We start from the raw sequence: 14,354 nt of genomic DNA, 5'->3' as shown, positions 1-14,354 counted from the left end.
TCTCTCTGCCCTCCCCCCTCTCCTCTTCGTGGCGTGCACGCGTCCCTGCCGCTTTCACGTGTGTGTGTGTGTGCGTGCACGCGAAAGACTGCTCTTCACCGGCCATGCGGCACACTTGTCATCTCTTCGCCGGGTCTGTGCTCGATGCGCCGTCGCTCGAGTTGCGCAGGGCAGCTCAACGAGTAGCGCGCGCTGAGACCCGTCGCCTGCGGGAGAAAAAAGCAGTAACAAACCCCTACCACAAGGAGCAGTACATCAGTGCTTTTCTCGAGGCTCACAGCACAGCGCTGGTGCATCAGCACGTCGTCTCCACGTCTGCCAGTGCCAAGCACATGGACGAAACGCCCGCGACGTCACTTACCGCCGCACAGGAACTGACGACCCTGGCGCAGGAGCTGGACGCACGTTATGCTGCTCATGACTCCCCGGCAAGGCTGGCCCGCTCAAGCGCTGAGGCGTCGCCCGCTGACAGCGCTACTCGGCCGAGCATCGGCTCTCTATGGCCCACTCCTCGCATCATGTTTGGTGCGTGGCGCAGCACGAGTGGTGGAGACACGCGTCTGCGACAGCGCCTGCGCTCGGCTGATGTGATGCGGCACTGCGTGATCCGCGAAGCCCGCACGCCACCATCCCTCTCGCCGGAGGTGATCGAGCGGATGCTGCCGCCGCGGCTTCCGGCGCCAGCACAGCGCTTAATGGTCTACTTAAAATCCGAGCGCTTCCAGCGTAGTCCGGCTCCGGAGACCTGTGATCGACTAGAGTCTCTTCTCTCGGCGGCTCTGCGTGCCCTTCACTACTCACATGAGATGCAGCGAGCCGTTGCCCTCTACGCAGTTCTGTGTCTCAGCACCTTCAGGGACTGGCACATGGCCTCCGCCATTGTGGTGTCTCTGGTGCAGCGGTGGTCGGCACTGGTTGCGCTGCCCGGTATGAGCTCGTCTGAGTCGATGAAGGCTGTGCACGAGGATCGCTCGCACATGATCGCGCTGTTCCTGGAGACTGTGCGATGCAGTAGCTCGAGGCCCTTCTTCACTGCACCGTCCTTGGAGGAGCTAGATAAGGTGTGTGTGGCACTACACAAGCCATTTGAGGAAGCGGATGCTGGCGCGATCGCATGTATCACGCACGGAGGCAGATCTCTCGACGATAACGGCACGAAGAGCAACGGCACTGCTGCTGCCTTCTCGCCTCGCTGGGATCCTGTCGTGTCGGCACCGCTGCTGTCGGTGATGGGTTTGCACAGGCTCAACGGCAGCCCGTTTTCCGGAAGCGAAACAGCGAAAATGAAGTCCCTGGCGGAGCGTTTCTGCCTGCATCGATCTCGTCCCTCTCCGTCTCCATCTGCACCTGCGCGCGCTTCCGGGCCAGCGTACATGCCTGCCTTAGCGTGGGGTGAGTATCTGCGGGCACTGCACCGCTGTGGCGCCTCCTTGGCGGAGATGCAAGAGGCGACAGATCGCATCACCGACAAGGCCTGCACGCGCCATGCCGATTCGCTTCTCTCCAGCACGCACGTGTGGAACGCGTACCTCGCCTGCAGTCCGGGCAGCCACGCCAAAGAGCTATATGAGAAGAATTTGCGCGCCTACAAGGTAAGAGAAACGCCCGCCACCACGGCAGCGGTCATGATCGCGCTTCTGCGAGAGGGAACGGCAGAGAGCCGCGTCGAGGCCCGTACTCTGTGGAAGCGCCTCCAGCACGTGCACGTATCCGGCAAGATGGTCCTGCACACCAGCAGTACATTGATGGCCTATATTCGATTGCTGGAGGTGGAGGGCCAGGCAGAAGAGCTCTTGGGGCTTCTTACCTCCTTTGAGGGGCTGTACGAGCCGTTTGGCGTGGCACCGGAGTCTTTTTCACGAGCGGTGGAGGCGGTGCATCAGCGGGGCCGTGGCAGCTCAGGGATCGCAAGGGGCCTCGATCTCCTTGCCCATATCTGCCACGCACACCCCTTCCTCGTACCGCCACTAGTGCGCTACGCTGTGGTGCAGGCGATTGAGCGGACTACGACGGCCGCTGCATATGCGAAAGTCGCTGTGACCAGCCACAATGACAGAGTGGAGGCTTCGCTCCCTGCCGCAAGTCCGTTAGCGGCAGCGGCGCTTGAGTTCTCTGCCGACGACCTCGCTGCGACACTCTGATCGGGCGCCGTCGGACGCGATTGCGGGCGCTGATACGCGGTGGCTTAGCGCCGCTCCCATGCGCTGCGCATGCCGGCTTTCTCCTCTTTGCCCTTCACACGCAATCAATCGATTTCACAGCGGTAAAGCGAGGCCCTCCCGCTCCTGTAGCTCTGCGTACTGTGCAGCGCTCACCTGCTCTCTTAATATGCCCTGCTGCCCCCCTTCTCCTCCTCCCGTAGCGAGAGGATCCTCTGTCTGGCGCGCATGCTTGCCGGACGCACGCACATCGCTGTCCTACGGGCGCCCGATTTCTGTCACGCAGAGTATGTGCGCGGTGTGCTTGCCCCACCAGCCTTCAGGCGTGGGTGTGTCACAGCCACTCCGTCTACCACCTTCCCCCCTCTCTCCCGCCGACACCGCCGGCGTCCGTTTCGTGCAGGTCGCCGACTCGTCTCTCTCTTTGTAAAGAAGCACTTTGCGGTTTTCTGGGTTTTGAGCTCCCTCAAGCGGCACAGACCCGGCGTGCCGTGGTGGCCCATTTGCCCTCGGAGGGTCGGTCATTGAGGGGGCGAACAGCGGATCCAGTGGGGTCGACGCTACCCCAGCTACGCTGGTGGATGGCAGCACTAGAATTGTGCGGCTCCTCTTCGTCTCTGTAGAGACTCTCACTGCACTGGCGAGCTCGTCACATAGCGGGAGGAAGAGAGGGCGAGAAACCTATCTTGCCCTAACGCCCAGCGCGTCCCCGCACGTACACATACGCTCACCCCATCGTCTGTACAAGAAAACACACACACACACAGACACAAGACAACGTCAGTACGGCGCATTGTGGATCTCCGCCACACGCAACTGCCGCTCTGCACCGTTCATCTTTCCTCACGGCTGCTTCGGCCTCTTTTATCGTCTCGCCCCTCGCTCCTTGTGGCGAAAAAGGGGTAACAACGAACACCTCTGTGCAGCGCGCCGAGCTCACTTGCTGCTTCTTTGACCTCTGCACACCTCCAACGCATCGCGATTCACCGACGTCTCCCCGCACAACGTAGAGCGCCAAGAGACACACAGCCACCCACGTGCGAAGGGGAAGAAGCGAAGACGTGCAATACACCGAGAGAGGGGGGGTCAAACAAACGGCGATAGGGCGTCATCATCCTCGCTGCTGCTGCTGCACTCTCTCGTGCGCATCCTTTCTCCTCGTTTTCACAGGTCCACCTCATCGCACGGAGACGGTGTGATGCGCTGTCGAGAAGCAGCGGCAAGGCGACGTGCTATAAACTCGACTCTTTTCCTCTTTTTTTTTTTCGCTCGCCCTCGCCAGCACTGACCATCTTGGCGCGTACGTGCGTGTGTGCGTGGTAGTGTGTTGGCGTGCCGTTGCGGCACTGACGCACAGACACCCCTCTGCGCTGCGGAGGGGTCACCTCCACACGCGGACAACGACGAGGGACACAAAACATACGGACGACGGTCACGGAAAAGTGCAAGGCGCCTCTGCCTCCGCCGCGTCGGTACCCCTGCGTCTCGCTGCGACGGCTGATTAAAGACGATTGGTGTTTCTCAAAACAGCGTAGTGCTCCGCCACCGAACTTCCCCTGTACCTTTTCTGGACTTGCCACGTAGTGTTGCACACGCACGACGGAGTGCGCGCGCGCGTTGGCGGGGATGTTTCAATGCCCCCGTGAGCACGTGGCGGCACTCAAGGAGGTGAAGCGGACCGTGGGGATCAACCACAGCTACCTCGATGGGTGGATTTATCTCTTCCTCGCCAACAAAAAATTCGATGTTGCGGAGACGGTCGCCAAGCTGCGACGGCGCGATGATATGGAGCGCACGGTATTCGCCAAGTACACTATGACGGACAGTCTGCGCAAATCGATGCGGGCGGGCATTGTGCAGTACATTGGAAGAGATAAAGAAGGGCATCCGGTGCTCTACTTCAACACCGCGCGCGACAGCCCCAAGGCGGAGCAGCGGCCGGAGCGGCAGGCGAACATGGATATGTTTCTCAGCTGGTGTGTGCGCTGCGACCGAAAGAACCCGGCGGCGATGGTGACGTGGCTCATCAATCAAGAAAACGCTTCGATGCTTCGCAACACGGACCTGATCTTCCAGAAGGAGATGGCACTGCGCATCAGCAAGTTCTTCCCTGGCGTCGTTTCCCGCATGTTCATCTGCAACATGAGTAGTGCGCTGACGTTTGTGATGAAGCCGCTGCTACGGCAGCTGCCCAAGGTGATCAGCGACTGCATCTTTCTCTTCTCCGCCGGCGACATCAGGAAGGGCGAGCTGCTGAAGCGCATCGACGCGAGCGTGCTGCCGGTCGAGATGGGCGGGTGCAACGACTGCGACCATCCGCCAAACTACGAGCGCTTTGCGACGACCATCGAGTCCTACTTCGACCGCTGCATCCGAGCGCTCAGCAAGGGCATCTCCATCAAAGAAATGGAGGTGATGGAGGAGTTTGGCGTCGACAAGGACGGCGCGCCCGTCGCTCTAGCAGGTGAAGGTGCGGCCGCAGGACACGGCAGTCCCATATACCCCTCCAACGGCTCAGCCGTCATGAGAGATACAGAGGCGTACCGAGGCATCTCTACTCCTCGGTCGGCCATGCCCACGACGGCGAGCGAGGAGACGCTCGACTTCGCCATCATGCAGGATCCGTGCGCCGTGTCGGTGGATGCGGAAAGGCGGAGGATTACGGTTCAGAGCGCCATCCGGCCAGGCCGAGAAGGGTTGCCTCTCACGTCGCCCACGAACGGCGCCACCGCCATCGCCTGGAATACGTCGTTCGATTCGACGCCGACGGCTTCGCCATCGCTCCTTAACCACGTGTCAAGCTCTGAGCTTTTCGAGTGCGTTAGCGAGCCGGGTGAATCCATGGAGGACTTCCTCGACGCTACCATCACGAGGGAGGGGCTGTACCGGGTGCACCTTAACTCGATTGAGGAGTTCTCATACTCGGCGGTGCTGCGCAAGGTGTTTGCGCAGGGCCAGGGCGGCGGCGGCGGCGCCATCGCAGAGCAGCAGGATGCATGTCTCCGTGACTGGATCTCTTTCCGCTGCCACTGCGTGGAGCTGGTACCAAAGCTGGAGCACCTCTTGCAGGCACTGCGACTGGGTGCAGTGCTGCCAGCAGAGGAAGAGGATCTGACCACCCAGCTGCGCCGCTGCAGCCACTTCATGCTAAACCTCTTCCCACAGACGCGACAGACGTTGCCCTTTCCTTTGTTGGACTGGTACGCGGCGGGGTCGACGGCGTGCCACCGCAGTGCTGATGCCGCCGCAGTCTCGTTCACGGGCAAGGAGGAGGCGGCAGCTCACGCAGTCGTAGACCTGTTTGCTGTGAACCCGCGGCGGCTGGCGTTCCGGCTAGACTGCACGTCTCCCGACAATGTCCTTCTCTCTGCTCAGGCCGGCGCTATCGAGTTTGTGGAGAACTGGGATGACTTGATTGCGGTGGACGAACGCAAGAAGCGGGTGGTGCGCCGCCTTCTCCTGACGTGGCCTCCGCAGACGGATCGCTGCACCTTCGAGGCGCAGCTCCACGCCAGAGCGCGCCAGCTGTGGGCGCAGCTCACACCGCTGTTCCGCGTCTACATCGAGGCCAAGGTGGGCATCTCCATCGCGGAGTTCATCCAGCACTACGGCCTGCTCGTGCCAGGTGGCCGCATTGATGAGACGGCGGAGTGGTACCGGCTGCTTTATGCGGCGGTGCTGCAGTACCGCGAGCTGCACCGCCGCAATTGGCTCTTCTACGTCTTCCCCCCACCGAGGCATGCCGGCGCGACAGCAGACGAGCCGCCAACGATGGAGAGGCTCTTGCAGGCTCGCGGGGACGCCGGCGCGGATGTGCAGGCCGCGATCTCGCTCATGACGCTGGTGGAGCAGTCACTGCGCTACACCGCCGATCAGCTGCGCACGAACGGCGCCGGCGGTGCCGTGGCGACGCGCACCATTGTGGAGCGCTACATTGAGGTGAGCAAGGCAAAGATCTCCATCCCGTACGATACCCAGCGCTCCGGCGTGCTGCCCAGCGAGAGCATTGCGCAGTACAAGCTGGCCGCCGCAGCGTGCCTGAGGAACGTGGAGGCACCGCTGCAGGAGTTTCTCTTCACGATCGTGAGCCTGGCAGTGCTCAAGCAGGAGTACCCGCCCGACATGAGCAAGGGGGAGATCATGTCGAGACTGCAGCTAGCCAAGACACAGAGCGAGGCGGACATCCAGAAGCGCCGCCAGCACCAGCGAGTTGCCATCTCATTTGCGCGTATCTGCTCCGAGCTCCAGGGCAGCTTTGGCAATGATATCCACAACTTGCTGACGACATATTCCGCAGCAGGCATGCAGGCGGACGGGTACGCGCTGGGGCTGGAACTGCTGCTGGCCGTCGCCATTCTGAGATGCCGGCGGAACAGCGACGGCAGCGGTGGACTTGACGGGGCGTCCTCGTCGACCCCGGCTGACATTATGCCTGCGGCAACCGCCTTTAGCGAGGACGATAGCTCCACAGGGGGTGTTGACGCCGCGGTGCGTGATTCAGCAGCGCCTCCCTCCCTGGACGTCGAGTCTCTGCGGGAGACACTGAACGCGATGAGCCACTCCGCGTCCCGACTCGCATCCCTCAAGCGGATGTACATCTTCTGACACACGGTGCGCGCTTTTGTGGCAGGGTTCCGTGTCTCCTAGCTGCCAGGCGTATGCCCGCCTGATGGTGTGGCGGTGCATGTCTGAATGCAACGGCGTGCAGTTGCGGCGGAGCAGGAGGCGGGGAGTACGCGTTGTCCGCCTTCTTCGATTCCCGTCGCTTTCTCTCGCTGCCGCACTGTCCAGAACGGAGCCTTGATTGCCCCCTCCCTCTGCTGGTATCTGCTTCTTACTTGCATGTTCATCAACGGCTACACAGCTGTCAGTACCGTTGTTACACACACGACAGCGTACGGTGTGTCTGTTTTCCTATTCAGCGTGTTCATCCTCTGCCGTAAAACTTAGGCTCTGCTTCAGCCCACCTCCGCCCTGCCCTCGGAGGGCCCATCGTGTGGCGCGTAGCGGCCGTAGACAGGTGCTATAGCAGTGCGCCGCCTCGTGCATTCGAGCACGGCCTTCAGCCTCGAACTCTACCTACTGCGGCCGCCTTGTAGGCTGCCCCAGAGCCGCTCCTCCCAGCATGCTGGTCGATACCGATGGTGCATCTCTCTCTCAGGCGGCTGAGGCCTCCCACACCAGTTGGCGGCGTGAGCGCGGGGGGGTAACAGGTACGTTCGAGTTGCGCGGACACACTCTGCCTAATCCTATGGACGGCGCAAGCGTGTTCGCTGTTGCGGGCCGCTCCGATGCAATGCCATCCAGGCCCTGACCGCCAACATCAGCAGCGATACACCGCTCGAGCTCCCTCCCTCCCCCCCCACACACGCACTCTACATTGTAGGTGCCGGACTCTGTCACCACCAGAGGTGGTTTGACGTGTTGCAGGGGATAAGGTAGGGGCTGCCTGGCTTCCCCACCGGGTGACCACACTGGGCCCTGAGGTGGCACGCTGCGGTGCCCTCGCATCACCGGGAACGAGCAGATTGGGAGGAAAGCAAATGGGCACACAAGAGGAAGCTCTCTCCCCTTACCCCTCTCTGTTTTCATTCCAGCACTCTTCCGACCGTGTGACGACGCGCGCGGCCTCTCGCTCGTGTCAACGCTTCTCGGTGTGGTGCTGCTCTCTTTCTTGGCCCCCTTGGTGCAGAGACGCAAGGGTATCACTGCCCATGATGATGTCTTTGAACTCTGCCCTCTCCATGTCTCCACCTCTTCCGTCGACAGATATATGCGAGCGTCCGAACACCTCCTCTCTTCTCTCCGCGAGTGAACAAGGTCACGGAGGTCGGCTCTCGAATACGTAACAACGAAATACCATCACAGGCTTGCAGGCAAAGATCACCCCACACACACTCTCTCTCTCTCGCAGCAACGGCGTTCCGCTAGAGGCACCCCAGGACCTCACCCTGCGCACACACACGCACGCACACACAGCAATGCCCACCGCTGCCACAGGAAAGTCGGCGATGCCTTACCCAAACGAAAGCGCGCACGGGCACGAGTGGGAGTACGACTCCCCGAACAGAGACGGTGCGGAGCTTCTCGAGGAGCAGGCGTACGCTGCCGAGGTAGAGGGCCCCAAAAAGAAAGCGGCAGCCACCTCGGAAGACTCGCAGAAAGGAGTGGACCCGTTCGACTTCTCAGTCAACAGCCCAGAACAGCGCATTGCCCGCATGGACCGCGAGCGGGCGGAGCGGGTGCAACGCCGTCGCACGGAGCTCAATTTCTTTCAGCGGTGGTTTAGTTACATCCTCCCCTATGGCGGCGTCGTGGCCTCTGGCATCAACCTCGCCAGCTCTTGCATTGGCGCGGGTATTATCGCGCTGCCCTCCGCCTTCAACGCCGCAGGCATTATCGTGGCCATGATCTACATGGTGGTCATCGCCTACCTCACCATCTACTCATACATACTCCTTGCCATTGTCGCGAAGAAAACGGGACTGCGCAACTACGAGCAGATCGTGCGCACGCTGATGGGCCCCGGCGCAGGCTACTTCCTCGCCTTCTGCCTCTGGTTTCTCAGCTTTGGTGCGGAGGTGTCGTACGCGATTTCGCTGAAGGATGTGCTGACGGCCTTCCTGGAAGCGTCGGAGACTGCTCCGGCGTACCTCCAGACGCTCTCCGGTCAGCGTGTCATGACGTTTGTGCTGTGGCTCGTGGCCATGCTGCCGCTGTGTCTGCCGAAGGAGATCAACTCGCTGCGCTACTTCTCCTGCGTCGCGATCTGCTTCGTCGTTTACTTTGCGATCGCCATGGTGATACACAGCGGCGTGAACGGCCTGCAAGAGAACCCCCGCCCTGCTGTGAAACTCTTCAACCAGGGCAACACCGCCATCGGTGGCCTGGCCACTTTTCTCTTCGCCTTCATCTCGCAGCTCAACGCGATGGAGGTGGCGGGTGAGATGCACAAGTTTTCGGTGCGCCGCATGTCGATCGCATCCGCGATTGGAGTTTGTATTTGCTTTGTGCTGTACTTCTTTGCTGGCCTCTTCGGCTACCTGGACTTCGGCCCGAAGGTCACCGGCTCGGCGCTGAAGCAGTACAACCCCGTCAAGGATACAATGATGGGTGTCGGTTACGGTGGCCTCATGTTGAAGCTGTGCGTCGGCTACGGTCTGCACATGATCCCGGTTCGTGATGCCATCTACTACGTGTGCCAGACGAACGTGCACAACATCGCCTGGTGGAAGAACGCGTGCGTGTGCGGGTCAATGGCCGTATTGTCGCTCATCTGCGGTCTCTTCGTGCCTCGCATCAACGTCGTCTTTGGACTCGTCGGTGGCTTCTCTGGCGGCTTCATTGGCTACATCTACCCAGCGCTCATGGTCATGTACTCCGGCAACTGGACCTTCTCGAGCGCTGGTTTCTTCCACTACGTCTGCACCTACCTGCTGCTTTTTGTTGGCGTCATAGCTGTAGTCTGGGGTACCAGCGCCGCCATTTTTGACGAGGTCATGGCACAGCGCGGCTAAGCGGGCTATCCCTGACCCGCGTGGGCGTGTCTTCCGCGATTCACCTCACTTTTTTCGGCTCGCTCCTTTTCTTTGTCACCGGCACACACGAACTAGCACACACGCGTCTCTCGCTGCGTTTCCCTGCTGCGTGCGCTCTCCACCGAGTGCACCGTTGTTTTTTCCTTCTTCGTTTTTAATGTCTTTCTCTCTCTCTCTCGATCTCTCTTTTCCTCGCTGTTGTCGTTTTTTTTTCTTCGTTGTTGGCCAAATCGACATACCGATGCAGGGACGCAGGATGGCCGATGGCCCCAGAGAGGAGGGGAGAAGGTTTAGGGCTGCAACGGCGCAAGGATGGATGGTCGCGACGGGGTGGGAGGAGTGATCTAAGCATTGACCGTTGTTGCTCAGGGCAGTTGATCGCCCCCTGGCTGGCACTTGTGTGGGCACATTGGTGCAACCGCAGCTGCGCACGATGCTGTGACCGTTGAGCGGTGTCGCACTGCCACCATGCCCTTCAAGGTCTGGCCTCCATTCGCTCGCTCTCTCTTACCCTTCGACTAATTTAGCGCCCGCAATGTTGTTTGCTTGAGAACGGAAGTGAGGGCTCCTCACCACCGTCTTCTGCCCCACCAGCGCTGCACCTCGCCGACAGGCACCTAGTGTGCCTCCTTGCATACCCCCTCCTCCTCCTCCTCCTCCCTCTTGCCTGGGCATTTCAGGATCATCCGAAAGTCTGATTGACTCCGCTCTCCCTCTATATGTGCCGCGCATCTCCGTGCCCACTGTGGCTCGATGTGCATGTGCGAGTGGACGTTCAGCCCAGCGTGAGAGGCGGGGGCCTTGCACCGCGTACACGCATGCACGTATATGCGTTTTTTCACCTCTGTGCGTTTTCCCTCACGCTTCTTGTCCCTGCGAAGTGTTTGGTCTGCTCTCCCTCTCCATCTCCCCGGACTCAGCGAAAAGGACAGCACCACCGCCCCCCTCCCCTCCCTCAAGCCTGTGAGCTGGTGCTTCGCCGCCACGACCGCACACTCACACAGATGAGTGATCGCGCACATGCCAGCGCAGCGTTGCCTCCCCTGTTCTTTTTTTTTTTCGCGGCGGCGATATAAAGCGAGCAATCAACCGATAATGACCCACCTTGTTGTACACTTCTAAGAACGCGGCTGTTCCTTCGTTTTTCCTCATCCCTCCTGCCCCCCTCCCTCGTCGTTCCAAGGAGTAGGTGGAAGGCGTGGGCAGCGACAGCACGTGTTCATGGTGGCGTCCACAACTTGCTTGCGAGGAAAGACAGAGGTGCCTTCTTTTCATGTCCGTCTTGCTCTCTCCTTTTCTCCCTCCCCTTCTGTCAGGAGGGGAGAAGAGCAAACGCAGCGGACAAGGCGAAATTCAAAAAAGAAATGCGCCCCGCCTTCCCTACCGGCCCTCTCTTGCGCAGTTTCGTGTGTGAATGTTGTGTTCCCTGTAAATTTGAGCTCCCTCTCCCCTCCCCTCTCTCTTTGCCTCTCTCTTTTATTCGAACTCTTTTCTGTCGGAATGCCATTCCTGTGGTGCTTCCTCGCCCTCCCTCCCCCCTTTTCATTTTTCCGTTGTATCTCTCTCTATTTCTCTATTTCTCTCTCCCTCACACAGACGCGCATGTCTTTCAGGTGTCTTACTTCCGTCGAGCCAGGAGCGTCTGTCGCTGAGACCTTCCCTCCGCCTACTCATCTCTGACGAACCAACTGCGTATGTTTTCCCAGGTTTATCTTGTTTGACGTTTATTGCACTCTACTTGTGTTGTGTCACCTCTTTCTTGGCCTTCGCCCTCTCACTGCGAGCCTCCTGCTCCTCCCACGCAGCACTCACTGATTCATAAGACCATCTACAGTGCTGCTTCCCATGTGCGTGCCCTCCTCCTCCTTCCGCCAATTCTCTTCGATGCGTGCACGTGTGTCTGAGCGGGTGACCGGGCGCGTGGGGGTGCTGTGCACCTTGGTGCTACGTATCAGGGACGGCCTTCTTTTCTTCTTGTTCTCAGCACTTGTTGGTGAGGATGACCTTCCTAAACCTCTCGGATCTGCTCTCCGTCGGTGTCGACGAAGCGGCGTCTTTGCGTGCGCACTGGCGGGCGCGTTTCTCGTCCACCCCCCTCTCTCACTTCGTTTTCCAGGTGTGGGTCGCCTGCACATTCACGCAGTGAGACGGACTGTCTATCGTCCACGTGCTCAAGAGCATCTCAAGAAGGACTAAATGGAGGGAGAAAGAGAGAGAGAAGTGCGTGTGCCTATCAGCACAGACACCGCGACGTGTGCACGCATACACGGGTAGGCACTGAGGAACGCTTCCCAATATGCGTGCACGAGCACACGCATACCTGCCATCGCCAATGGGACGGTAGCTCAGCAGACGCACCCGCAGATTCGCAATGTGTGAAGGGTACAGCAGCTGTGATGCACCCAAGCCGGCGGACAGCGAGTGCTCACAGATTGAAATTGCATGCTAGGTGAGCGGAGCCAACAGAAGCAGAAGCCAATGGCGTGGCATCCTCCCACTTCCCCAACTCATGGCTGTTACTTTCCTCTTTACCAGAGGTGCCACATAACGGTCCATTCATAAGCGTGTACTCGCGCACGTTTCGTCCATCATATACGCCCCTGCCCCCCATACACACACGAAAACACTCGCACGGAGGTGCATCGCTGCGATTCATCTCCATTCTACGGCTTACAAAATACCTACTCTCTTGTAAGAGTTTTCACGGAAGACGCAGTGCTGGCGGACTCTTGTGCGGCTCTGACGCCTGTAAGCACTCACGGCGACCTCCCCGTATTGCTCGTCGCAGCGCCGATGGGCTTTGCGGGGGTACGCCGTGGACCCGTAACCTGTCATCCATCCCTGGCGGGGTGGAGAGGCAGGGGGCGCACACACCGTTGGGTGCCCTTTGGTGACGCCTGTATCGCGCGACTCACCCGTGCCACTTCGCTTCGCACAGCTCTTTTCTTTGGATATCGCCACCGTCCCCATGACGTGTAAGTTTGATGGGCACCACCACCACCACCATTCTTCACAGACATTATGCATGTCTCGGGCGTGGGCTTTTCTCTATACCTCCTCCTCTACCTCTTCTCTCCGATTCACCTCTCTCTGATCCCACCCCTCTCTTCTTTACGCCAACATGTTTGCGCACGTCCGCCGCGAACTCTCCATGCACGACAGCCACTAACACGATTCTGTTTCACCGCCACATACACAACTACTAATCTCACTAAGCATCCACTCTAACGACCTCCTTCGCCTTCCATCATCCGTGCTTCCCGCAGACGCGTACGTTCGCTTTTCCTTCTCCCTTCATGCAGAGATCAAGCGAGACGCGCACCCACGCCCAGACACGCACACTCGGCCTCTAACCTCTGCCGACCCGCCACACACTCTGTGAAGCATCTGCGTAGGACTCCCAAACTGCCGACAACACAGCCGAGCAGACGAGAGCGCCAAAGAGTGCCCTTCTCTTTACCTCTGAACTGAGTGCCGCTTAGTGTCCACGCATTCCGGCTTCTCACCCACCGCACCCGTACGCGCCCGTTGCCACAGCGAGCACCTCGACCCACAGGCCATCGCATACTCCATCCGAGAGCGAGTTCCGCATCGCCTGGCACCGAGGACATAACGACAGATCAGACCTGAACTCCGAGTTTGACATGGAAGTAGCGCAGGGATACGACGCGAAATGCGTGCGGGGGGTGGAGGACGTCTCCTCCGCCGAGGCGCCGGACCCATACGACTTCTCGCGGTACGACCCGAGGCGCCAGATCGAGTTGCAGGACAAGATCCGCGCTGATCGCGTGGCCCGCCGCCTCGTCCCCGCGAATGTGCTCCAGAAGTACTTCGACTACTTGGTGCCCTACGGCGGCCTGGTTTCCACGGGCCTCAACCTGGCCAGCTCCTCCATTGGTGCCGGCATTATTGCGCTGCCCTACGCCTTCAACGCCTCTGGTCTTGTTATGGCCATCATCTACATGTTCATGATTGCCTACCTCACCATCTACTCCTACTACCTGCTGGGCCAGGCGGGCACCAAGACTGGTCTGCGCAACTACGAGCAGATCGTACGCACGCTCCTCGGCCCTGGCGCGGACTACTTCCTCGCCTTCTGCATGTGGTTTCTCAGTTTTGGCGGGGAGGTGTCGTACGTCATCTCCGTGAAGGATGTGCTGACGGCCTTCCTCGAGGACGCGGACAACACGCCGGCGTTCTTGCTGAACATCTGGGGCCAGCGCCTCCTCACCTTCCTCGTGTGGCTCGTGGCCATGCTGCCGCTGTGCCTGCCGAAGGAGATCAACTCGCTGCGCTACTTCTCCTGCGTCGCGATTGTGTTCATAGTGTATTTTGTGATTGCGATGGTAGTGCACAGCGCGCAGAACGGCCTGCGCGCGGATCCGCGCCCGGAGATCAGGATGTTCACGACGGGCAACACCGCCGTTTCTGGGATGTCCACGTTCATCTTCGCCTTCCTATCGCAGCTGAACGCGTATGAAAGTTATGAAGAAATGAGCAACCCCACGCCGCTGCGCCTCACGCTGGGTGCCACCATCTCTGTGGGCATCGTGTTTGTGTTGAACTTCCTCGCCGGCCTCTTGGCTACCTTGATTTCGGCGCCCAAATGACGGGTTCCCCCCTAAAAAGTCAATCCGGGAAAGAACTCATGAGGGGC

At 59.9% G+C, this 14,354-nt stretch overlaps 4 protein-coding genes across 4 annotated transcripts; all 4 read left to right on the top strand.

The window, feature by feature from the left end:
- Positions 1-104: 104 nt before the first annotated feature.
- Positions 105-2,141, top strand: LINJ_31_0390 (conserved hypothetical protein; the record flags this gene model as incomplete). Its single annotated transcript, XM_001467334.1, has 1 exon — positions 105-2,141. One exon carries the CDS (start codon positions 105-107, stop codon positions 2,139-2,141), a length of 2,037 nt encoding a protein of 678 aa, XP_001467371.1.
- Positions 2,142-3,785: 1,644 nt separating this feature from the next.
- Positions 3,786-6,764, top strand: LINJ_31_0380 (hypothetical protein, unknown function; the record flags this gene model as incomplete). The annotated part of the gene is made up of 1 exon (XM_001467333.1): positions 3,786-6,764. The coding sequence occupies one exon, from the start codon at positions 3,786-3,788 to the stop codon at positions 6,762-6,764; it is 2,979 nt and encodes a 992-aa protein (XP_001467370.1).
- A 1,376-nt stretch (positions 6,765-8,140) lies between these two features.
- On the top strand, positions 8,141-9,676 carry AAT1.3 (putative amino acid transporter aATP11; the record flags this gene model as incomplete). The annotated part of the gene is made up of 1 exon (XM_001467332.1): positions 8,141-9,676. The coding sequence occupies one exon, from the start codon at positions 8,141-8,143 to the stop codon at positions 9,674-9,676; it is 1,536 nt and encodes a 511-aa protein (XP_001467369.1).
- Positions 9,677-13,341: 3,665 nt separating this feature from the next.
- On the top strand, positions 13,342-14,307 carry AAT1.2 (putative amino acid transporter aATP11; the record flags this gene model as incomplete). The annotated part of the gene is made up of 1 exon (XM_003392661.1): positions 13,342-14,307. One exon carries the CDS (start codon positions 13,342-13,344, stop codon positions 14,305-14,307), a length of 966 nt encoding a protein of 321 aa, XP_003392709.1.
- Positions 14,308-14,354: the final 47 nt, after the last annotated feature.

Source organism: Leishmania infantum, chromosome 31 (assembly GCF_000002875.2).
Source record: "Leishmania infantum JPCM5 genome chromosome 31".
NCBI classification, from domain to species: domain Eukaryota; phylum Euglenozoa; class Kinetoplastea; order Trypanosomatida; family Trypanosomatidae; genus Leishmania; species Leishmania infantum.
The sequence above is the reverse complement of the archived record's forward strand: the minus strand, read 5'-3'. Positions and strand labels throughout refer to the sequence as shown.